Source organism: Dreissena polymorpha, chromosome 4, assembly GCF_020536995.1.
Source record: "Dreissena polymorpha isolate Duluth1 chromosome 4, UMN_Dpol_1.0, whole genome shotgun sequence".
Taxonomy (NCBI): Eukaryota; Metazoa; Mollusca; class Bivalvia; order Myida; family Dreissenidae; genus Dreissena; species Dreissena polymorpha.
In genome coordinates, this window is record NC_068358.1 from 38,391,723 (window position 1) to 38,419,114 (window position 27,392).

Here is a 27,392-nt window from a genome sequence, read left to right on the forward strand (position 1 = left end):
ACTTGTTCCATATAGACTTATCTTCAAAGTGTTAGTGCAATTTAAAGGTGCAATAACATCCTTGCTGGAAACACTTTTTATTAGTTTTTTCAAAAAGCACTTCCCTATTGACAAAGTGCATGGGATATATGCCTGCCACAATGAAAACAGGCCTGAAAACTCTGCTATCAAAGAAGCTTCGTCCCAGGAGAAAAAGAAGATGTAAAAAGTATCATTATAATTGGCGGCATGCTGAGGATATCATGGTGAATATTGTATGAGATAATCATCAGCGCAGATAACCTGGGGAGGGGAAGAAGAGTTTGAACATGTAACATGCTGGCTTCAGATTATATTAGACGATGATGAAAATGATTCTGATTTTCTATTTTGATTACAAAATGGCAGCTTTAATACACCAATAAACATAGAACTTTGATGCAATATAAACAAGAAACATTGAATTGATACACGGATTTTTCCTGTCCTGGATGGCATCATGTAAAGTTATTGTCCATCAAAGTAGGACAATAGAATCTGTTGCACTCAACTATACTAAATCTTTGCCTTTCAGTAGTGTGTTCATGCTACATGGTGCTGTTTGAAAGCAGCTCTTTCAGTGACAAAGACTTCTAAAATCCTTTTTGAATAGTTTTTTCAGAACATGCATTATAGGTTATACATGTTTTATGAAAAAACGATTCAAAGAGATTAAACAATGCCTGAACTTGTATGACCTTGACAAGCTGACTAAGGGCCAGGCTTGCAAGGTATTGTAAAGTGGCTTGCAAGGTATTGTTTACAAAAACAGACCTAACCATTTCAAAATGATCCCACATAATCAAGAAGTAGATATCAAAACTTAGGTTACACTTTTATAATGGTTGTCTTCAACTGTAAGGTGAATTTATAAGGTTTCTGAACCACAACAAAAACAGGTAAGCAACCCATTTTATTTTAGGCTATAACTTCAGTCAGGGGGTGATACTTGATAAATCATGTGATAGTAAAGAACGTGACGTCCATGCCGAGACAGGTATTTTTTGCTGTTTTATACCCTTACTTACTTGTATTAATTTGTTAATAGCCAAAAATGTCAAGCCATTTAACCAAGAAAGTTACTACACTGTAACTCCAATATAACGCGGATGACGGGGTCCAAGCCACGCAACAGCGTTATAAATGGACAGCGTTATAAGTTTTGAGCTTATTTATTTAAGAGGGCTATAAAAACAGGTAAAGTATAGCCTATAATATAGGTCCTGTTTATTGTCATGCTGTGTTGTCATCCGCAAATACATGCATATAAACCCAATCGAACGATAACAGTATACATACCGCTTTTCTAATGTGCACATTTATCCGATAATCCAATATAATTACAACATCACTTACGAAAAAATAATGTTTAACATTTATGACAAGAAAAATGATTACGAATTTGGTAAACAAATTCATATGCCTACGCCATTTTTCAGAAAAATTAGTACAGTGCATTATAGGACACAGCTTTCATTGGATGAGCGAATTTAAATTTAGATTGAATGCAATACGATACATGTACAAAGAAATATTTTATTGTGTCATACGCAGCATGTAAAAAACGTGCTTTCCGTGGACTTTCTGATAACGGGCACAAATTTAAGTGCATCTCTGTTAACCATTACACTGCGTTAGCATGTAAATAAAATGCAGGATTTTTTAATTTCTTTTTCGTAAAGGTACTGAAACATTAAACACACACACAGATCTTTTTATTTATCAAGCATGTGTAGCATATAATAAACGATAACACACTTCACAGGCATAGTTTATACAATGAAATACAATACACGATAAATACAAAACATAAACAGGTAATTGTTTTAAATAACTTTAATTTGATAATTATTCCGCTTGCACTTGCCTTATTGAAATTAGCGCACTGAACCGCTCTGATAGGGAATACATGTAATAAACACGGACTCACGAGTTTTCACACCTTTATTGACATTGCACAACAGATTAACACCAATTAGCTGTCGAGTGTTGTTTAACCTCTAATCGATTAAAATCAGTTAAACGGACGGATAAAGCAATCAAGCTGTGATCGCCGGCTTCTTTGAATTTTCTGAAAATACATGAAGTTGCATAACAAGGATTTGAATCATCAAAATTGGAAGGTTGGAGAAAAAACGGGATCCAAGAACCCCCCGCGTTATATTGGACACAGCGTTATAACGGACCGCACTATATTGGAGTTACAGTGTAGCCCTTATTTCATATTGATATTTGCTCTATATCTCCACTAAATCACTACAAAAGGTTTTAGATGGATGACCTAATAACAGCTCCAGGAAATTTGCAGCAAGTAAAGTAGAGATATAAAGCAAATTTCAATCTGAAACTAACACTACTGTGATTACTTTAAGTTGTCGGACAATCTTAGTTTTTGGACACCGCCTTTTAAGCAAAAAAAAACGTGACTCTTAATTTTCGGACATATGGGTTTTTGTCCATAATTAATGTCTCTAAATTTTCGGACAGTATATTTTACATTGCGTCTCAACAGACTTCAGCCCTGTTTTCCCTGATCTTGTGACACTTCGAGCATGGATTTTTACAACTGGATTAAGGGCGATGGACCATTACATTTGCGCAATAGGGTAAATAGCTATGTATACCAGTAGAAAACAATGGATCAGCCTAACAGCATTTGAAACAGTTTCGTCCTATTACGGAAGCAGATTGTTTTGTCTTTACTTTTTGGTTCTATCATTTCAGGCAAAATTAAGCAAAGCTGTGAAATTGTTTTTATTTCAAAGCAGAAAAAGAAGAGTAAATCACAAAACGATTATTGTACATTGATTTATTGCTTGTATTTCAATATACAGTAGACTCTGCCAATACCGGACTCTCCGAATACCCAAACTCTCCCGATTCCAAACGGTTGGGCCAGTCCCTTATTTTTCCCTTCTATTTCTTTGTTTAAAAATGTTGAATAAACCGAACTCTCTCAAAACCGGAAACTGAACGAATATCTCCTTGAATTTCGTCGTTTTCAACGTAAAATACATTGAGTACACCGGACGGTCCAAATTCTCAGGACGCCCGAGGCATGTAAATTACAATACCTAGTCAACACGGCGCGTGCGGTGGCACACATTTCGCTTGCATAATTATCAATAATCGGATTAAACATACCGTAAAGGTGTCAAGTATTTTCCGCGGTATTGAAGTCCGATTAAATAATGTTAAACAAACTGTGAATGTCTATTATAGGCGTGCGGTAACACCACAAAGTGATTGATGCGATCATTTTTATAAGCTTATGATAAACAATTTAATTACAAAATTAATGCATGCCGTTGCGATGATCACTTTCTTGTGATCTTTTCAGGAAGTTTAAAAGATCTTATAGCCATGTTTTAATCGCTTAAATAGTTGTGTGTTTGTTTGTCAGATAAAGCTGTGAGAAATATGACCGTTCAGTATCCATCCATCTGTCTGCAAATTCATTCATTGCCAAGTCGGTATGGAATGTTTTTTGCTGTAAATCGAATAACAGCACAATTTTTAATAATACGTTAAACACAAGCATTACATGAGAACAGTTATCACATGGTACATGTAAATGCATATGGTTTGTTTTATTCTTATATGATTTTGTACACAATGCATACGATGTATATTTCGGCAATATGCATACTCTTGGTAAACCGAAACTCTCCGGTCCCCAGACCGTCCGGTTTACAGCGAGTCTACTGTAATTATAATTTTGGAAACCAAAATTGTTGTCTCTAAATTTTCGGACAAGTGTTATTTTTGAGTATGTTTTTAATCTAAATTTTCAGATACGAAAACAAACAATTATTTTTAAGTGTCACAAAACTGAGAGGTATTACGGTTATCGCTTTCTTACTGATAGGGCTGGAAAGTGAGCAACACTTACAAATTACACAAAAGTGATAAAGGGCTGCTCTAAGGATTTTGAGTTGGTAACCCAGGGAAACAGGTTAATGAACGTCGTGAATTTATTCATGAACTTCAAGAATTTACTTCATGAACTTCAAGGATTTACTTCATGAACCAGTTCATGAATGGACAAAATATTAACACATAAGTATTCATGAACTCCAAGTTCATGAACTTGAAACAGGTTTGTGAACTGAATGAATGTATTCATGAACTTATGGCATGAACTTCATGAACCAGTTCAAGATTGAACAAAATATTCATGAAAAACACAAATATTCATGAACTCCAAGTTCATGAACTTGAAACAGGTTCACAAATTTCATGTATTTATTCATTAACTTAATAAACTTCATGAACTGGTTCATGAACAGAATATTGCTGTTTTTACAAAGGAAGAATATTGTGTGCACAGGAAGTTGAAACGAAAGCAAACTGAATGAAGCCACATGGTTTATGTTGTTTGGAAATGTAAGTCTTTAATAAATTAGAGGCTAAACTGATCAGCCATTGCCCCTGCGAAATGTTGTTCTGCAGTTCATGAATAATTCGTGAACAGTTCATGAACTGTTCATGAACTGAGTTCATATATTGTTCATGAATACTTCGTGAACAGAAAATGAGCCACGTCTGTGAAAAGTTCTTGAAATTTTAGTTCATGAACTGTTCATCAACACTAATGGCATGAAGTGTTCATGAAATATTCTTGAAACCTAATGGCATGAAGTGTTCATGAACTATTCTTGAACCATTATGGCATGAAGTGTTCATGAACTATTCTTGAACCCGTGTGGCATGAAGTGTTCATGAACTATTCTTGAACCATTATGACATGAAATGTTCATGAACTATTCATGAACATCAATGGCATGAAGTGTTCTTGAACAGTTCATGAACAACACAATTCTTGAAAAATTCTTCAGGGTTTTGCTGTTCACGAACAGTTCATGAACATTTTCCTTCTATTTTTCAATGGCTCATTTTCTGTTCACGAACTGTAAGTGAATAGTTCATGAACCATAGTTCTTCAAGAGTTCATGAACTGAGGTGGCATGAAGTGTTCATGAACTTTTCATGAACAAGAATTTGTCAATTTATACAAAGGTTATCATGTGTTACTAAAGCTCAACAAACAGGTCAGGGTAAGAAGAAACAAGTCTTGTATTAGCACTTAACATATTGATAGCAACATATAACAAAAATTTAAATATAACACTAATAACTGAGATACAAATGGTTTGATAATACTCTTTAAATTTCATAATACAACTTTGCACTATATGTTCATTAATAATTTATGTATTGAAAAGATTATGAATAGTCTCATTTTCAGTTCAAGAATCATTTACTAATCAATGGTTTCCCTGAAATGGTTACACTTACAGTGCCAAAGAACTCGAAATGGAACCAATGGCTGATCAGTTCAGCCGGTAATTTATTAAAGACTTACATTTTCAAATATAACATAAACCATGTGCCTTCCGTTTCAACTTCCTGTGCACACAATATTCTTTCTTTGTAAAAACAGCAATGCAATGTACATTGAGTTCTTGATGGTTACAATACACTAAATGATCGCTTCATGTAGGGCTGTACTCTCTAAAAAAATATCATAGTTGACAGGAAGGCATGTTTTACACTTTTTACCATTATTCGGGTGTTATCTTGCGGAGATAATGGTAGGGCATGAATAGGTGTTCACTACTGAATCCCTGAAATATGATACACTTGAAGACTATAGTAAACCATTGCACTAGAAAAGGTTACATTCCACTAAGAAACGGCCGAAAAAAAAAGTTGCAAAAACAGTCGATTTTGATTTGTGTCACGTTCTTTCTTGCATTGTACATGACATATCTTTTTTATTGCATAAATCGATTCCGCTTAGAATGGCCTTTAAGAAAAGGTATGGTTATGGGGGTCTCTATGTGCAAAATGTTGCATTTATTTTCGCTCAAAGTTGTCGCTTTTACATTGAATTATATAGGGAAACTATTTAGTGTATTATGACCTAAACGCAAAACCAGGCCTAGTCACAAAGGAGCTGTATTTACAGAAAACCATCATTTTTTTAGTGAGATATGACGCGTTTTGGCAAATTTCACGGAATAAATGCGTTTGTTTCACGAATTTAAGGAGCATCGTGAGTTTTTAAGAAAGAAATACGTTTTCAGAGGAAAATAAGAAAAAAAACGTACAAAAACTCGTCTTGAGCATCTCAAATCGCAACAATTTGTGCTGAAAGAGCTCATGAACACGTTTTAATGGTTGTTTACTTATTTTTCTACATAGCTTGTAACAATATTCCAGTATTTTGACCGATTGTAATTATTTAGGGTAATCGTTTTACGCCTGAACGCCCGTTATAAATCAAAGCTCCGAACGCGAAAGCCACGTGGCTTATCAGGCGTTATAATAAAATGCATTTTCAAGCATTTCTACGTGAAAGATCGGTCTGAAAATTGGCATGCACATAGAAAATAGGTTTATAAGTATCAAGAAGTGCTAATTTTTTGCGATGTTAACAGTAAACGTTGTCTTATAGGTTACAATACACTAAATGATCGCTTCATGTAGGGCTGTACTCTCTAAAAAAATATCATAGTTGACAGGAAGGCATGTTTTACACTTTTTACCATTATTCGGGTATTATCTTGCGGAGATAATGGTAGGGCATGAATAGGTGTTCACTACTGAATCCCTGAAATATGATACACTTGAAGACTATAGTAAACCATTGCACTAGAAAAGGTTACATTCCACTAAGAAACGGCCGAAAAAAAAAGTTGCAAAAACAGTCGATTTTGATTTGTGTCCCGTTCTTTCTTGCATTGTACATGACATATCTTTTTTATTGCATAAATCGATTCCGCTTAGAATGGCCTTTAAGAAAAGGTATGGTTATGGGGGTCTCTATGTGCAAAATGTTGCATTTATTTTCGCTCAAAGTTGTCGCTTTTACATTGAATTATATAGGGAAACTATTTAGTGTATTATGACCTGATATCATCTTAAACTGTTCTTGAAATAAGATGTCCTTAAAACGTTCTTAAACTTGTCTTTTAAGTCTTCCAAGAACAATGACAGATCCTTTTAAGAACATATTGGATTCTTAAAAAGTCCATTATACGTTCAAAAACATTGTGTAGACCTGTTTAAGAACATCAGAAGGAAACATGTTGTCCAAAAAAGTTCTTAAAGTGTTCAAGAATAGTTTAAGAATAATTCAAGAACAGGAAAGGTCCTTAAAAAGTTATTGAAGTGTTCCTGAAGGCAGTTCTTGAACAGTTCTTGTACAAATGTTCTTAAAATTCTCTAGAACAGGTCAAGAACTCTAACTTACAGCGGTGAAAGTACTATGCATATTCATACTAACTTCACAGGTTTCACAAATCTACAAGATTTGTATGCTAGACATTTCAATATTACTTTCAAAAATATGTATGAAACATCTAGCACAAAGGAATTCATGAATTATTCATGATGGATCCTTAAAGTCTGTCTCAGAAAAGTCATTAGAAATACTTGTGCAAGAAATGTTCATCACTAAGTATTTATGGTTAGATGAAGAACTGTTCATGAACTTTGAAGTGTTCAACAAAAATTCATAAACAGTTCATGAACATGTCTTAAGAACAGTTCATGTCCAAAAGTTCATGAACCAAGCTCAGAAACTTTTTCAGAACCGTTCATGAACAGTTCTTGATTGGCTTGAAGTGTTCATGAAATCATGAACAACATTTCGCCGGGGTGGTTCCATTTCAATTTCTTTGGCACTGTGTTCACTTATGTTTCCCAATTTTTGCTACATTGTATCACTCTTTCCTCTGCTTTATGAATGTTTTTGTCATCAAAAGAATCAGAAGCATAACCAATCATTTCATACTCATTAACTGTTCACCAACAAGCCGATGAAGTGTCAGCAATTCTAATGATTTTATTACAATGTTGAACTTTATCTTTAAGTTCTTTCAGTTTACCAGGAATATTGCTCCTGTAGATTTTAATGACTGTTAAATCATCTAAAGTACATAACTTTGTTGTGTTATTCTTCGTCTTCATCTTTTAAATGAAGATCCTCATAACATACAATGTTTATGAAAATATTAAACTGGAAATAAAATAATATTTTTTTTGTAATTATCATATTTCCATTGTTTGTCCTGTAAAAATATTTCTCACCTTGTCTTTTAACAGTTAAAATATTTATCTTTGTGAAACCTGTTCATGAAAAAAATCATAAAGTTCATGAACATTTTTGTTTCAGAGTTCATGAATTTATTCATAAATATGTTTATGAAATCTAAAAGTTCATGAAACATAAATTTTGCTTTTCATGAAAATCTTGTTCATGAATTGATTCATGAATATTTTCACAAACCTTTTTATTTCAGAGTTCATGAATTTTTTCATGAATTCTAAAAGTTTGTGAAACATAAATTTTGCTTTTCATGAATACCTTGTTCATGAATTGAATCATGAATACATTCATGAAGTTCATGAACATGTTTCCGCAGGTTTAAAGCAGCAGGATATGTTTCAAGGTAGAGGAGATTTTAAATGATAGAATTTCCAACTGACTGCGTTTATATCTCGTCTCCACTCTTGTCTAGAAAATACCACCATGTGAAACATGAGTATTGTTGTGGAAAGCTTAAACTGTGGCTTAATTTTAACAGATAATCAATGTTTGCATACATTTACATAGCAATTTGATACATACAAAAAAAACATTGCTTGAAGACAAATCTAACAACCAGCACCACTGTGGTAGTTAGTAATTTAGCTATTAGCACAAAATAGAAATTTAATGGGACACCCAAGAATTGATGCCATGCTGTTTGGGGTGGGCTTGTGTTCTAAATTTGTTTGATTGAAATATTTTAAATTTGCACTTGATGTAAATCAAGTCTTAATGAAAACATGTGAAACAAGAAAACATTTGGGACAGAAAATAACACTTGAAGTAAAGTAGCATTTCAGAAAAAATGACTTAATACATTCATTTGCATTTTGTTCCTTTGTGTATAATTTTGTGTTACGGGGTATTTCAGAATATTTATTTATAATGATGCTTAATAGGAACTTCAAATGGGGCAGGTGGGTTGACTCCTGTAACATCTTCGTTTTTTTAATTCAGCATGCTATTAGATTTCACATCTGATTGTGTGCTATGCAAGGTTATAATCTTTATTCACTAGTGAATTACAGTAAGAGTTTCTTATTCCTAAAACTGTATCATTATGTACTTATGTTTTTGAACATTTTCACTTAATAGGATCATGTGGAACTCTTTTTTGAAACTAATGACACTGAGTAAATTCTGGACCATTCCGTGTACATAGATTTACAAATCTTTAATATAAAGATGGAATATTGTTTTAAGATGGTGAATCAAATTGTTCAAATAAGAAATTTAAGCATTCTTAAATGTGTCTTGTTCTGAGAAAACTGGGCATAATGCATGTGCGTAAAGTGTCGTGCCAGATTAGCCTGTGCAGTCTGCACAGGCTAATCAGGGACGACACTTTCAGCTTAAACAAGATTTTCGGTAAAAAGGGACTTCCTTCAAACGAAAAATACCATTAAAGCGAAAAGTGTCGTCCCTGATTAGACTGTGCAGACTGCACAGGCTAATCTGGGACGACACTTAACGCACATGCATTATGCCCAATTTTCACAGAACAAGACACAAATAAACTTAAGAAGCTCCGAATGTCCACAATATTGATGAGGGCAGTGACACAGACTTGCAACCTTGACAATTACATCCTGTCAAGTGGTCCCGTGTCAATATCCAATCAAGTGTAGACCAAAACCTGCAATTACAGCTGCGAGACCTTTCAAACCTCCCTATGATGGCCCCTAATTTTGTAAAAATGTAACATATTTGAACCTTTGACCACATGCTTCCTGCCTCTCTTATAATTACAATGATTTCAATCAAATCTTAAATCATTTGCTGTTTTCATTAAGTCCCACCATGGAACTGTTCATCATCCTAGTTGGATTGAAATTAAACTCAATGTGATAATTATTGCTGCTGATTGTGAACATTAAATGCAAATAGTAACAAACCAAGGAGATAACATAGTGTCCTAATGGGTTTGTCTTGTAATTATAATAAAATGTTTTTTGTTAGTAGTTTAGTTCATAGTGCTGAAAACCAGGTTTTGCAAATGGAAGATTTTACTTTTGATTGCAACTTCAAAGGTGTTAATGGAGGTATGTGTGTCCTAGAATTTGTTGGAAAATAATTTGTATGCAATGACAAAATTGACAGTCATATTAGATGACAGCAATTAAATGTTCTATTTGATAATTTTACATCAGTAATCACAAGTCTATTCTATACCAGTTAATAATATGAAGATAATTTAATGAAAGGATTATTTGATTTAGTACATATTTTTCCACACAAGATGGTTATAAAATGTTGAAGATGATGACTTTAAACAACAAAACATCTCTGACAATTTGTTCTGAAACGCTTTACACATAAGTATTTTTTCTTGGCTTGAAAAAAGCAAATATTGCTTAATTATTATAAGCCAAAATGACCAACACAAAATACCAATGAAATTTGTAGGTGTTACATTAATGCCAATGACAGGAAGAAAACAATTGATGCAGTTTATAGCCAAGTCCATCGTTTGCCAGTGTCCGCTGTCAGTTATGATATATAATCATGGCCACAAGTCATGGACCAATCCATATGAAATCAAAGAGCATCAAGTCTTGAGAGGGCTTCTCCTACCATGGCAGCATGCAAGCCGACAATAATTGTTTCTTGGAAACTGCTCTGATGGGGTAGAGTTACTGGGCATATTGCAGAATTAAGTGGGTCCACACTCAATATTTGGCAGTAAAATGGAAACGATGAATTAATAAAGACATTTAAATAGTGCCATAAACTGCTGCATGTCAAAGTGTGTACATAACTTATCAATCATTATAATGGATACCATGATAGAACACTATGCCCAGGCATGATCCACCAAGAACATGAAGGCACTAATAAAAAGAATGCCATAGGCCCTTTGTCGATTACCTGAGACTTTCTGAGCAAGCTAATACAGATTGGAAAAAAAACTTTAGAAGGTTCAAACGGTTTGACTTTAACAATTTAGGCAAACAATTTCTGGTGGCCATTTTTTCAACAAACTGCAACCATTTTTAAACAAGGCAAAGACATTTAAACAAGTAACCCTAAGTTTTAACACCATGGGCCTGATTTGAACAAACTTGGTAGAAGACCATCATACGATGTAACATGACAAATACCAAACCTTGGGGGGTCTTGGGGTTTCATAGGAGAAGATTTTTAAGTGTACAGGGGCACTTTTTTAACAAACTTAGTAGAGGACCAGCATACAGAGTAACAAATACCAAATCACTTGGCCTTGTGGTTCCAGACAAAGTTTTCAATATACACATATAAGAGAAATAAGTATTGCACAGGATGGGGCAATTTTTTACCCCCACGGACATCATTTGAACATGCTTGATAGAGAACCACCCTTCCAAGTTATATGCCGAATACCAAATCTCTATGCTTTTCGGTTTCAGAGGAGAAGATTTCCACTATTGAAAAAGTAACCCCAGGGTGGGGCAAGTTTTTACTCCAAGTGTATGATTTAAACAAACTCTGGTTAAAAGCTACCATATAATGCAACATAACATATTCCAAACCTCTAGGCCTTGCAATGGCATACAAGAATATTTATTTTTTTTTCCATATATTCATACAAGGGAAAAAAAGATTTCCTGATGGCAGTGCCAATTTAACCCAAAGGGCATGATTTGAACAAACTTGATAAGAGACTTGATAGATACCACCATATGATGTTACATACTAAATATTACACCTCTGAGTCTTGTTATTTGAGAGAAAAGAGAAGAAGTTTTAAACATTCTCTTGCTATAGAAGTATATAAATCGTGTGACCCCTGGGGCATGGGCATTTTTGACCCCAGCAGCATGACTTGAATAAATAAGTAGAGAACCACATGTTAAGACACCAAATATTAAAGCCCTGATTGTTGTGGCTTCAGAGATTTTCAAGTTCTTTTTTTTTAAATCAAGCTTAGCTCTGCAGAACTAGGTATCAAACAGACCAGATCACTTTAAGGGTTCACCAAGGATAATTTTTGTTAAGTTTCATTTAGATCTGCATATTTGGTCAGGAGAAGCGCTTGAAAAAAAAGTTACTGCATAGACAGACAGACAGACAGAATGATGGACAACAGACATAACTATATCCTTAAAGCTTCCCATGAGCAAATTAGATCCTAAAAACCCAGATTTTATAATCTCAGGATACATAAGTTTTTGCAAATGATGAGAATGTTGATCCCTTCACATGTACAAAGGACATCAATAAGTTGTCATGTTACTTTTATCCAAGTGTTTTGAAAAATTTCCAGAATGCAAAGGTAAAAAAATTGTTATACCTAAATGATCTAAAAGGATTAGTTTCAAACAGTTCTTTAGATTGTCATTACCATAATATAAAGGACAGTTGTAATCTATCTGTTTTTAATGACTGGAAAATAATAACCTTGGTGGCCCCTTGCAATCAAATCAGAACCACCCACCATCTATCATTGACAAAACAAGGTGTATGCTAGCCTCTCATTTGGCCACGCTCTCTTGGCCCCTACACTGTAATCAGATGGACCAGCCGGCTAGGTTTTCAAACATGTAGTCCCACATCCACCGACTGTAAATAGAGACCCTCCTCTGCACTTGATAACCCAAATAAAGCTGTTGAAATGGCATTGAACCAGAAATTCAGGCTTAAAACAAAACAAATATTTGAATTTAATCAGGTGACATAAGTCAAAACATTTACAGCTTAACTTTTTTCATGTTTCATTGAATGCAAGCAGACTTGGATATATAGCTTAGTTTAAAAAAAAGACTTAAAAAAATGGTTAAAGTACAATGCTATATAAGAACTAACAAAAAAAATGAAGGAATGGATGTTTCATTTTACTAGAACATTATCTGCATGAAGCTTATTTTCATACCATAAATTGCATTGCTCATTCCAACACAAGCAACTTAAAGCCCCAGTACTGAAATCATATGACTGCATGTAGGATCGCATTTTTTTCAATTAAGCTACTATTATAATACCCAAAAAGAAACCCCAAATGTAAAATAATGGGTGGGCCAATATTGGCCCCAAGTACCTGGGATAATTACAGACCTGGGGCCCTGAAGGAAAGGAAGCTGATATGTCTACCTATGACCCACATCATCAACACTGCATGCTCTTGCTGAATCATTTAAGGTTAAGGCAGCAATTTAACAATTTATCATACTTGATCATTGAGACAGGAAAATATGGAAATAAAATTTACAGAGGGGAAAATCAACTTTTCACATGCTTAGGTTTCCATCACCTGTCGGAAAAAAGTGTGCCCTTAAAATGTTGGCGTCCAATTTTTATTTTGAGAAATCTTCAATTAAACAGCTGGTCCCACTTGAGAAATATTTTTCTGGAACCCTTGTTTTAAAATGAAGAAAAAAAACACAATCAATAAGATGCCTAGAATGTTTCAAAGTTTCATTTTGAGCATGTGAGTGCAATTTTCCACAGCATCTGAATCAAACAATCCATGTTGCTGACATATGATTTTGAAAAATGACTTCTTACTTAATATCACAATTTTTGTAGATAGTTTACAGTGGCGTAGCTGGGCTGATTTTCAGTGTACGCAAACGGCATGCTAGGGGGTCCGGGCATGCTCCCCCGGAATTTTTGTTATTTCTACCATACGTGCATTCTAGAGAGATTCCAGACAATGTTATAGTGCAAAATAGTGCAAAATATGGCGGGAGATAAACACGGATATGATACCATTAATTTTCGATTTTAAAACAATTGATTTTCCTTTAAGATTTATATATTCTAGAATTATATCGGGGTATATCATTTAATGTATGTCTAAATAAAACCATGATATGGTTTGGTATGAAATAGGTCATAACACTTTTGGACAAAAGTAACTGAATTTAAACTTCATTTGTATTGTTAAAACACAAATAAAAGAGACATAATCAAGCAAAATACCCATCTTTTAGCTAGCAACTACGTTTATTATATTTACTCGATAACTCTAGTCACTTATCTCGTCTTGTATTCTCTAACTTTAGCAAAATACTATTAAAAACAATATACGTCAACTGTATACATTTTAATTAATGCAAGGTCTCCTGCATTAAATGCATTACATTACACACAAAATAAAAGGGCAAAACGGTGCTCCTTTCGTCTGGCAAATACGTCAACAACCTCTTCCAGATCGATCTCTCGCTCTCGGTGTATATTCAACAGGGCCAGGTCGGACATGCGCTCAGTTTCCATGATGCTACGGAGGTATGTCTTTGCCCGCCTCATTGTAGAAAAAGATCTCTCCGCTGTTGCTGTAGATACTGGCATGCAGAGCAGAACGAAAAGACATCTTTGAACATTAGGGTAGGAGTTTTCCGTTGCGGGGTTAGCGCCAACTCGAGGGTTTTGAACGGCTGAGGAGATAAAATCTTTTCGCCTTCCACCCTTCACCTTCTACACTCCCTGGCAAATGTAACATCGTTAACTTCAAGGTCCGGCTGGTACTCGGTGAAAATCTCTTGAACAAGACCGTCTGTTAATTCGCTCACCTTCAATATAAAAAACGTGTCGCGTCATTGAATCAGGATATACATACAGCATGTTGCATAAAAATATAACAAAAGCGTTTGTATAATCTGTGCCTCCTGATTGGGAAGAACACTTAATGTTCGGACTTATATTTTGACTAATGGCATCGCAGTATTTTACAAATTTGTCCCACGGTTTAGTTTATTAAACCATATCACTGTATCGTCAAACATAAACCCGAATCTTAAATAAATTAATGTTTGTTTATCGATGATTTACGTATACTTTAAATTTCTATATAATCATTGACCGTTTAAACGCATGTGTATTATTATTATTATTATTATCATTATTGTTAACATTCATGAATAATTTATTTGAAAAGGTTTATCTATCTCTGAATGTCCGTAAATTTCTGATTATGCACGTTACAGTATAACTATAATTCAATATCATGTTATTTTCAACAGTCAATAGCTACATACATGGGACTACATGAATAAATGCCTTTTCAGACGAAATATCTTAGACATGTACGCAACTTGGTTGGTATGAGATATTGAACATTAAGTCATGCATGCCCTTGCAGTAGTCGTGAGTCTAATTCCTGTGGCAGATGATCCATGAAGGGAAGGTACATGTTCATCTTCCAGTATTGGGATGGGGTAGCTGATGGGGCTTTGGGCATGTGACGATGACGACCAGCGTGTCTAGACATTAATGGGTCCATACCAAACTCCTCGGCAAGCGCTACAGATTTTTCATACAGTGCATCCCACACCATCTCATCTGCTCGTTCAGCCTATAAAATACCCGCTTATATTGATACATATTTAAAAGATAAACATTCTTGCCACCAACAAGATATGTATAAAGCTATGTATGTTTATATGTTTCAGTGACAATTCAACGCAGTTTTTGAGGATAAAGCTCTGAATTTGATTCTGAAGACACAACTGCCCAGTCTGCAAATGAACAAGCAAATTCGTTAAATTGATATCCCTCGCCAATATACTTCTGGACACAAAAGTTTTCTGGACTGATGGACAACACCAACGTGCATCATCCTCTTATCCATATATATATATACTAATACCAAGTTTCAATGAAATCCGTCAAAGCACTTCCAAGATATGGCTCCGGACACACAAAAAAGCATTTTTTTCAAGATACAAAGGGCCATAACTCTGTTATTATCCAATGGTGTACAATGCCATTTGGCGTGCATCATCCTCTTATCCATATAAATACTCATACCAAGTTTCAATGAAATCCGTCAAAGCATTTCTAAGATATGGCTCCGGACACAAAAAAGCATTTTTTCAAGATACAAAGGGCCATCACTCCGTTATTAACAGATGTTGTACAATGCTATTTGGCGTGCATCATCCTCTTATCCATATATATACTCATACCAAGTTTCAATGAAATCCGCAGAAGCACTTCCAAGATATGGCTCCGGACACAAAAGTGCCGGACGGACGGACGGAAAGACGGACGGATGGATGGACGGACAACGCCAAAACAATATCCCTCCGCCTATGGCGGGGGATAACAAGTTCAGAGATATAATCATGCATTAAATTAATAGGCGGGTTCGGGCGGGGGCAGACCCGGTGGACAAAAGGGCAATTTTGAATATAGAAAGGCAAAATTTGGCAAATAATCGGCGCTGTTCGCAAGATTTATATGTAATGGGGCAGATTTACATAACAACATGCCGAATTAACGTATTTTGTTATTTTTTTGTAAAGTTACGCTCTTCCCTATCAGAATAAGTTACACCATCAACACGAAATCCTGTATCCATGAAATGTGTACGAATGCAGTAATGTTTATGTAATTTACCTGTAACATGCCAGTGATAGTTTGAGCCTCTGATGTTGGTTCTATAAGGTCGCACTCTTTATCCTGTTACATCTTAGAAATGGCAGCCAATCCACTCAGGAGGTGCTCTACTGCGACTATTGTCACAATGAACCTAAACTGTTGTATCACATTACTGTAACCAGCTGCCATTACATCCCCGTGGTCATTGGCTAGTTCATCTAGTGTTGCAACAGCAGTTATGCAAATTACCAGATTTAATGTTAAGGTACCTTGATCGGAAAATTCATATTCCTCGGGTTGAGTGCCGAATTGAAACATAGCTTATCGGTCAGAGAATCAGATATAGAACATGTCAAATTTGTGCACATAAAATATAGCAACGCGTTTCTGATGGTTTAAACCTTTGCCGGAACATAGCAATTATATTTGAAACTGTCATACCTCAGTATTTTACAAAATAATGATAATTTGGAAAATATTTTAAATTTCATGAATGTGCATGCACAGAGGACACTAACGTTTAACCTACCTAACAGGGAACTTATACATAAGAACATCGCTCCAGTCAGCAGTCAACAATTGTATTTTATCTGTACTGGATGTTGGCTGGCCTGATCTTCCGTCAAAAACATCTTTTTACGGGGGCGACATCAAATTAGCAGCCATTCTTAAAATCTCCTGCTTCGTAAACAGTCCATTCAGATACATAGTAAGAAACAACAATAAAGCGCACTCGAAAATAATGTAACATATAGTCACCACCAAAAGAAACGTGACCTCGCAAATGGTAAATCATGCATATTCTATGAAGTAGAAAAAAAACACTTTAAGACAATTTAAGTGTTTTCGATATGAAAACACATCTCTCGCATAGAAAATATGCCTAACCCGGGTTAGGCATTACATTTTATTGCATTTTTCGATCACTTTAATTTTGTATTTTTGTCCAAACAGTGTACGCACGTGCGTATTTGCATAATGCCCAGCTACGCCCCTGGTTTAATATTTATAAAGACTTTTCAAATTGTCAATTTATCAAAAGGATCATGTTATCTTTGGGCACTTAAAACATGACACAAACAATACCCCAAATATTTGACTTTAAAATTTACTTACAAGCAGACACACAATGTGCAACAAAATTACTAATAATACTAACTTCCATTGACAAGAAAGTAATAGTAATTGTACTTGCAGAGCAATCAATTGTGATTTTCACTTCATTGTGGGCACTAGGTTATCTTAAGGAAGCATCAGTGCTTTGGTTGAGGCCATCTTGAGATGAAACAACAGATTAGATGAATCAATTCCCTTTCAATTCATTTCTGAGCCCACAAGAATCCCCACTGCCAATTGTTGGAAACATTTCAACACAATGCAATTATCATGTCACAAGAAATTACGTGTTAAATGAATTTGTAATCTTGTTGTCTAGATAAAAATGAATGCTTCAACAGCAATTTCATTTGTCAGAATATTTCATTTTTGTAAGCAGTGTGGAACACATATTCTAACTATTGTGAAAAATTGTCATCGTATCTACTTTGACAATAAGAAATTATGAACAAAGATCAAGCCAGTTGCTGGCCCCTGACCAAATAACAAACAAAAGCGGCCATTAGGTTTATCTTTATTTTCAAAGTATTTTTTTTTTTACAAATGTAATTAAAATTCTCAATAAAAACAAATAATAAACCAAAAAGCAAAATATTGTATTAACTGCAAAATCCTGTCATCATCATAATGTGCAGAAGATAGGAAGATAGCGTGGTTTCAATGGTTATTTTTCCATTTGTCAAGTATCATTCCATTTCAAATAAGAAAACAATAGCTCCGCGGTCGGAGAAAAATGCCCCAACCCCCCCCCCCCTTCATACAGGGCCTCGACACAGGATTATTTGCAACAAAACTGACCATAAGAGTAAATCTTATCATATTAGTGTGACTTAGCCACTTAAATAAGTTTTAAGTTGAAACAGAATTATGCACTTCTGTTAAATCATTGCTACAGTAAATGGATTGAGGATATTATAGTATTTTAATTAAGGGTCATCTACTGTCTTAGGCCAATGCACATGTGAGGTATCAAGCCATCGGTCATTTCACTGACTAGTTATTGGTCGGAAACGATTTTCACACTTATTGTGACAGTGACCTTGACCTTTGACGTAGTGACCCAATTTCAATAGGGGTCATCTACTGTCCAAGGCCAATGCACACTGGAAGTATTAAGCCAATCGGTCAATTTGTTGACTAGTTATTGATCGGAATGATTTTCACACTTATTCACACTTATTGTTACAGTTTTTGGGTTTTGCAGCTACAGTCTAGGACAAACTGAAATTGCATGCTGATTTTCCTCAAATAATCTTGAATGTGCCCATAATGCACCTATGGCATTCAGCAAACTAAGATGCCATGTGAACACTTGTTTGTGAGGCACTTCCTTTCTCTCAGTGATCTTTCCAGACCTGCACCTCTGCAAATGCAATCATCAACTACTCTGGCTTGTGTCTCAATCTTTCAAACAAGGTGTCATTTGTTACTGTGCAGTATTACCATATGTTCTCAGTCTCCCTTAAGAATCAATTATGCAGTCAACAGTCGGCAAGTAATATGTTTTGTTCATAAAGAGCACAGTGCAAAAGATAATGTAAGCATCAATTACACTTATTGTTATGCTAACAAGAAATTCTTCTTACTTTTGGAATGTCTGTTTATTCATGGGAGAAACAAATACAAGAAAAAAAGCAAGCTAAACTTACAACATATCTTTTAGCTTAACAAAATGAACCACCATTGAATTTCTATTAAAAAACTATGATTCTTACTGGAGGGCATATACCAGGAGTATTATATTTTTGGTTTGCTTTTGACTTATATTATCAAAAGCAACAAAATGAATTTACAAACTAAAAACCTAATTATCAAAATTGTATGAATCATTGTTTCTTAAAATCATAAATCAACATTGAGCCCCAAACTTCAAATCACCCAGTATGTTTCTTGTTTCATGGCACCATTTAATTTATGTAATCTCAGAATGCTCTCACAAATTGCAGACACACATTTTAATTCCCATTATGCAGCAAATAATTGCTGCCAAACCTCTGGAATCTAAATCTTGTGTAATAGACATAAACAATTATTGCATTTTGGGCCATCTGTGGGATGGGAATGCTCCAAACATGAAAGCTGCATAGGCATGCGGATATGGGTCTTTTGCCATATGAACCGGCTAAGCTCCAGAAGATCATGAGCAACTGCTCAGTCATGTCATGAACTATCCTGTTTCCTTATGAGACCATAAAACCCTCTGCCAATGCGCAGGCTGGTTTTGAGATTGCTGACCTCATACAGCATAAGAGCCATATTCGCATGAGGCATGTCCTATGATCTTCACTGTTAGTGGTTGCTTGCTTGATCCTTTGTCAAGGCCATTAAACCTAAACTGAGAGATAAAAAGTTCACAGGTTAATGAAGCTTAGGCAAGAGTTCCTGTTTAGTTTTGTTTAAGGCTCTTACACTAAAGTATATGGCTCAATAAATGGGATACAGGTGTTGGATGCAGTTTTACATAGTTTATGTTGCACATGACACCAAAGTCTTGGTGATTGATGGCTAGAGCCTTCTTGTTACTAAATTTAAATGTTATCATTGAAGTCTGCAAGTAATAGTCATCTACATGGTTAAATGTAGAAAACATTGGAATTGCACCATTACATTTTCTACTATATCCCCCTGCATCTTGTCACTAGCACTCCATTCGCCTCCCACATCTCCTTCCAGAGTTCAAGATTAGAAGTTTTCTTGCACATAAAAGTGGAAATATGTCTGCTAAACATTTCAATCAACATCTGATTACAAGCTCCAAGATAAATGCCAAATGGTAATGAATTTGCTTGTTCATTTCTGCAGCAGCCCTGTAAAATAATCACTTCTCTAAAGACAGAATACATTGAAACAAGTTTTACATGACTCCAAATATCTTGGACTTAACTCTGATATGAATGAGACATGGCTATTATCAATCAGTTGCTATAATGTTGAAGGTTAAAACCTGTTCAAAAATGCTACATACTGAAATTGCTTTGCCACAAATTGTAAGCCTCTTTCCATCGCTTGTGCATAGCAAATGTCTTTCACATAAACACACATTTAACATATTGTAATACAAAGAGATCAACACCTTTTCAAAGCATCTTATCACTATTTGCACTGAACTATCAAATTGCCAACTGGCCTTTCTAACCTTAGCAAGCTTACTTACAACAGATTTACAACTCCATAGTTGCTGTTGCCTTCACTTATATAATCCCATTTTCTGCCTCATTTCCAAATGCCTCTGTTGCATCAATGAGCATCAAACACATGCTACAAATCTGTCAACAGCAGTTTAGCGCCTTTTCTCTGAGCTGATATTGAAACATATATTACAAACGACAGATATCTCTTTTCTTGTCCATACCTTTCAATACATGTGATCACCTTTAATAACAACAGAATTTGAAAATATGAGTATTACTTTATGTCTTATGTCTTTCTTATCTGTTTTGTTTTCTAGCAATGCAAACAAGAAAACAAAAAGTGTCAAATAAACACAACCCAAATTAAAGAACATTTTTATGGAATGCTCGCAATCTCAAGCAAAACTACAGTTTTTACTTTGTCTTAAATTCATAATGAGCAACGAAGACTGAGACTGGGTCATGGACTCCAATATATAACAAGATCACTGCCTTGCGGGTGCAGACCGCTCATCTATTTTTCTTTTTAAAAGTGAAGGGACCTATCTCAATACTTCAATAATAAAAGATGGAGAGGGGTGTATAGTGTGGGTGTGTGGTCATTTATTACATTATATTCCAAAAATAAGAAATACAAATGAAACAAAAAATAAATAAAAAATTGGGGGGGGGGGATTCTTGGGTGGGTTAGTTTGACGGTCTTTCAAAAATAAATTTAAAAACATACATATTTTTGTTTTTTAACCATGTTTCAAAAAAAAAAAATTGGGGGGGGGGGGGGTCGGGGGGTATAGTGTGAGGGTATGGTCATTTATAAGATGATATTTCAAAAATAAAAAGAAATGAAAAATAAAAATGTCTTTTTTTTTGGAAGGGGGGATTCGGGGGGGGGGGGGGGGGGGGGGGGGATGGGGCATGGGAGATGGTTTGGGTGTTGTCTATTGTAGTATGTCAGGTACGAGTTGTTTTGTCAAAGTATCAATCATATCTGATAATAAATAACGAAGTCATGGCAATTTTAGCAAAATTAAATTATTTGACCTTGAGAGTCAAGGTTATTCAAAGGTCAAGGTAAAATTCAATTTGCCAGGTACAGTACCCTCATGATAGTATAAAAGTATTTGAAGTTTAAAAGCAATAGCCTTGATACTTTAGAAGTAAAGTGGATGTAAACACAAAATTTAACCATAAATTCAAAGTTACTAAGTCAAAAAAGGCCATATTTCCATCAAAATGACAACCAGAGTTACGTAACTTGTCCTGTACAGCCCCCTTATGATAGTTTGCGAGTGTTCCAAGTCTGAAAGCAATAGCTATGATACTTTAGGAGTAAAGTGGACTAAAACACAAAACTTAACAAAATTTTCTATTTTCTAAGTATAAAGGGGCCATAATTCTGTCAAAATGCCAGTCAGAGTTAAATAACTTTGCCTGCACAGTCCCCTTATGATAGTTAGTAAGTGTCGAAAGTATGAAAGCAATAGCTTTGATACTTTAGTAATAAAGTGGACCTAAACACAAAACTTAACCAAATTTTCAATTTTCTAAGTATAAAAAGGGCACATAATTCTGTCAAAATGCATGCCAGAGTTATATAACTTTGCCTGCTCAGTCCACTCATGATAGTGAGTAAGTGTACCAAGTTTGAATGCAATAGCTTTGATACTTTATGAGAAAAGTGGACCTAAACACAAAACTTAACCAGACGCCGACGCCAAGGTGATGACAATAGCTCATAATTAAAAATAAAATAAAATAGATGAGCTAAAAATATTAAAATATTAAAATAACAACTATGTGATTATAGTTTGTGATAAAAAATATTTTCAAAAAGTTTTTTACAAGAAAGTAAATGAAGCACTGTGAGAGACTTATGTATAAGATTAAAAGCATCAAATAGTTTTTGTCAGAGGGCATGAAAACTTAATCATGTCCTACTGACTTCCTAAGGGCAACTTATTTGGAAGAAGGAAATCGTGAAATCCAGGAAGAAGACCCTGAGAAATGTGCAAGTTATGACAATCACAAAATTAATGGCCGATGGCAGCAATTTCATTTATGAGGGTTAGGAATGGTGATGGTTCTGCCCTAGAAAAGGTGGAATTGCACAGAGAATTCTGACAATTCACTTCATGTTGGTGGTTACATAACATGGAATGTCAATGTTTGACAAACACATGATAAACTACCAAACAAAAAATCTCATTTTGCAGGATCTTTTGTTTAATGTATCTAAAAAGAAGAAACTTAAATATCTGGCTTTTTTGCACTAAGATATTCTATTGCACATAAAATATGCTGATCTGAATATTTTTCTAGGGTATGAAAATAAGTTATTAAGCATTGGATTGCCTACTTTGTAATTATGTACCTGAAAATATGAAAATTCCCACAACCATGTGATACAGAATTAGGCTAAAAAAACTACCCACCAATTGAAGCACAAACATCTTCATTTGAAAACTTGGCAAAACAAATGTTTTGGCGCACAAAAAAACATGGCAGCACCTCCCTTTTGGAATACTTCAAAAGTTTAGAATGTATAAGATCTTGATATAAGAGTTTCTGTCACTCTGAACTGTTTTGATCTTACAATTTGTTACGGAAATTGCTAATGTTGTTAATTTAAGCAGATTATTTTGATACCCCACCCACTCTATTCAAGCCTGGTGCTGTTATGAGAATTTCACTACGGGATTAATTTCAGCAAAGGCTTACAGTAATTAACTTTATAGATATTTAATGGAAAACATGTTGGCATATATTTCAGTGTCCTGAAATAAAGCAATAGATAAAAAATCTCTTCTTATTTTTAGATATATTCATTATATATGTTGCTTTAGATCATTCTTAATAATATTTTAAGATCAGAATTTGTATTCATTATGATACGCTACTAATGACATTAAACATTGTATAACTCTGATTTCCAGCAGGTATTTCAATCAAATAAAAAATACCAACAGAGTATTAGAATATAGAATGGGGATCATGATCAACTGCAGATGTATGTACTTTCTTATCTTGCCAACTCTTTATCATCTGCAGAAAATAAACAAAGCTCCAAAATAAATATTTTTATGTTCTGTACAAAACAAACATGGAACAATTCTTAATTGGGATTACAAAACCACTTGACATTTCAATGAAGCACCATTTTCATACAAAGGAAATGATAATTTTGGCATTGTAAGAAATTTTATTATTAACATTAAGGCTAAATAAAAATCATATTAAGACAACAACACACTATGAACCTTTGAGAACTGCAAAGTTGCAGAGATCAAAGACATTTGCACACTATTCTTTTCCTCTAATGGTGTCATATCTGACATTCATTCAGCAGCAATATTGTGAGTGAAACAAAGTTATAACAATTAGCACATATGTTGCAAGGGATTTATTAGATGATTTCTAAGCACTTTATATCCAATTCGTTTAATAAAAACACTGCATAAAGGTTTACAACAATTTCATGGTTACCAACTGATTAACATGATGACATCTTGCTTTGTGACGCAGTAACATTAGCTACAACATATAATTCATGCCAGAAATTGTTCTCCCAGAAATTGTAATTATAAATTATTATATCACTGTGGAAAAGGGGAACAAGGAAACTATGATAAAGGAAATGAGTCATATGACATTTTGTTGTTGATGTTTGTTTGTTGTTGTTGTGTTTAATTTTTTTTTTGGGGGGGGGGTGGCCCCACAAATTTAATTTTTATTTTAATTTAATGGAGAATTTTATTTTTTGACGCAACAATATGGAAATTTTAAAAATAGTTCTAATATTATGCAGGCAAACAATACATTGCATGGTAGAATCTAAATAATTTACAGCTAAGTTTAGGTTATTGGTGTAAATAACAAAATGTTTGGTGTTCTGGATTGTATTATCAAACCACTAAGGTTTAATTCAGATGAAGAAGAATGACATTTATTCTTTTTAACCACAAGAACCAACACTAAGCAGAAATTATTTTTTAAGTAGCAAAAAGGGCACTATTGGTGAGAAAAGTAACACATTCAAATATAAAACAATGTAGCTGCTCCATGACACAATGAAAATGAACATTTGGAAATCTACAAAATGTACCGTAACAAATTAAGATGAATATGCCTAAACAATCTCAGAGGAAATGAACAAGAAGCAATCTGAAAATATCTGCAACCCATAGAATCAAGATCAAGTGTCAAAACATCCAATAAGAACATGCACAGGAATGAAGGAAACATTCATTCTAAGGATTGGTTTACAAAATAAAGACAGCCTCTGTTTATATTGCAAACAAGTCTGTAATTAATAATATTCTGCTGTAAGTGTAGGAAATACATCCACAAATAGGGAAATGAGGATTGTTGAACAGAAAACACAGAAAAAAGAAACAAATTATAGTAAAAGGTACTGCAAGATAAATGAAAAACCTTGATGTGTTTGCTTTTTTTGATGTAGCCTTTGTTTGAATCAGAAAATTCACATGCACCAACATCTGCTAATGATATCGTGAAGCTTGAAAGGTGGCTGAAGACATAATAAAACCTTTAAATTTGAAAGAGATACCTTTGATGAAGAAATAACTATGTATAACAAGGTTATGACAGGCCTTGGACGATGCATTGGAGGGATTCACTAATAAGCGAAAACTGTTGAACACATGATCGATTGAGTTAGCAGTGACAGTCAAATCCATTTATATTTTAAATTATTTATTTCTTTATCAAACTTGAAATGTCTACTGTGATATGCTGTAACATTAAATTAACCAAATAATTTCAACCAAAATTTCTTCGCCTAATACTAAGATACCATGAGCCTCTATTTACATACATTTTTCTTACATTTTATGCCTTTGATCAAAGGGAAAACATACATTTCTTTGTAATATCTTTATATATGAATGCAATAATGGTATGGAATGCATACTTTAATAACAACATGCTGGTGCCATATGAACCACTCATACACTTATAACTGTTTACACTGTGTTTAATACTTCACATACAGACACTGCAGACGTCCAATTCACAATCTTCCGGAAGCTGTGTTTTCCATTCTCCAGCATACCAATCATAGGAGCGTTAATGAAAAAGAGGTTTGCTCCAAGACTCGGAATTTCATCATGATGGCTTTTCATTTGTAAAGAGTACAATAAAAGATATAAGTCAACATGATAATATTTTGAAAACCATAGATGGTCCCAGGTAAATGAGAAAGGCTATAAACTTAAATGCTTACAGAAGGGGTTTATTATGTATCTTAATGACCAATTTTATGCTATGAATTTGAAAGAACATGAGTTCATATTAAGGATTATCTGTTTCTCTGGACAACATGACCGAGGATTCATCAATGCAACAATGCTTAATATTTATACATTCAGTTAAATTTTTACAAATTTCATATCCTTGAAAGGAAGCTACTGAAATAAACTTATTTCTTAAAATCAAACGCCTTGTTCTTTTCACCAGCAACATTAAAATAGCAAAAATGCCAATATATCTTATGACCCCTATCAAAACATATCAGCTTTCTGACCAAGCAAGGATGATTGGCTACACAGCTCTCCAATGATCCCGTTGATGTATCTCCTTAACCTGTCCAAGGTAGGGTGTGATGTTTCTGTACTCAATGACCAAGGTAGGGTGATGGTTTGTGCACTCTCCCCCTGTCCATCAAACAGTCTTGTCTCACTACATGTCTGCAAAGGTGGTTATAATACTGGTGTAGTTGTACAACAAAATATTTCGCCTCCCTACATTCAGGAAGAATTCAACTATTGAAAGTAGAAGGGCATTAAACACTGGAGTGGTTGAGGTAAGGGTACTAAAAGACACTATGTTTTATGTGTACTGATTGATATGAAGAATGACATGTTGTTTATGTCTTAATTATTCTATAAGCATGTAGAAAACAATGAGTTTACCTAGTCTGGTATTAAGCATGATTACACGAATACAAACACTGGATATTATTTAAAGCAACAGAAGGATAACGCTTTACAAAAGGATGACAACCTGGATAATGTCAATAATTTCGTCTTCGTCATGCATCAATTAGGGCTCAAAAACAGCAAATTTATGGCGTAAATAAATTCTGTATCCACATGGTTACTGAAATCGACTACAAATTGAATTACTCCCATAACATTTTGTTGTTGTTTTAGGAACATTACTCTGGTGTGCTGAAAGACCGTTTAGAATGTTATTCAAGGAAATAGAAATGTGAAATAGATCTTTCAACGGAGCAAGAAATGAGGGAAACGCTGTCTGGAATACTTACAGAATCTACTGGAATTCAGCGAGGATAAGGCCTCTGCAGCTGTTATGCAAATATGACATCCGCAAGACATTTTTTGCAGGGAACATAATTAGCCCATTATTCAGCTTACAAATCAAACGTTTAGCAGACTGCTGAGACATGAAAAATTATAATGCTTAAAACATTGACAGACATCTCTCTTTATGGAGCAAAAAATGCGTAAAAAACATTTGGCATTCGTTTTCAAATACTTTTCACATCGTTGGAAAAATAATTCCGCTATCCTAGCATCAATAACATCAGCATTACAGAGAAAGAAAATTGGAAGAAAGCAGCCATATAATCAGAAAATAATAAGCTGTGTTCATGCTTCATTTGTAAGTTGAACTAAGTACTTATTGCCCAATTTCAAAGATTTCTAAGAGGCTTTGAAGGAGTTCCGGTATTTGTATTCACTTGGTTACAT

At 34.4% G+C, this 27,392-nt stretch overlaps 1 protein-coding gene across 4 annotated transcripts in view; it reads right to left on the reverse strand.

The window, feature by feature from the left end:
- Positions 1-27,392, reverse strand: part of LOC127879535 (ATP-dependent (S)-NAD(P)H-hydrate dehydratase-like) — a 139,703-nt gene that overhangs the window by 67,804 nt on the left and 44,507 nt on the right. Inside the window, exon 9 of one of the 4 annotated variants that reach the window (XM_052426439.1) lies at positions 24,636-26,366. The exons of the other annotated variants lie outside the window; for them this stretch is intronic. Coding sequence (XP_052282399.1) covers positions 26,294-26,366 — 73 coding nt within the window. The 3' untranslated portion in view covers positions 24,636-26,293. Of the gene's footprint in view, positions 1-24,635; positions 26,367-27,392 lie in introns of those variants that run through there. 4 annotated transcript variants of the gene reach the window in all.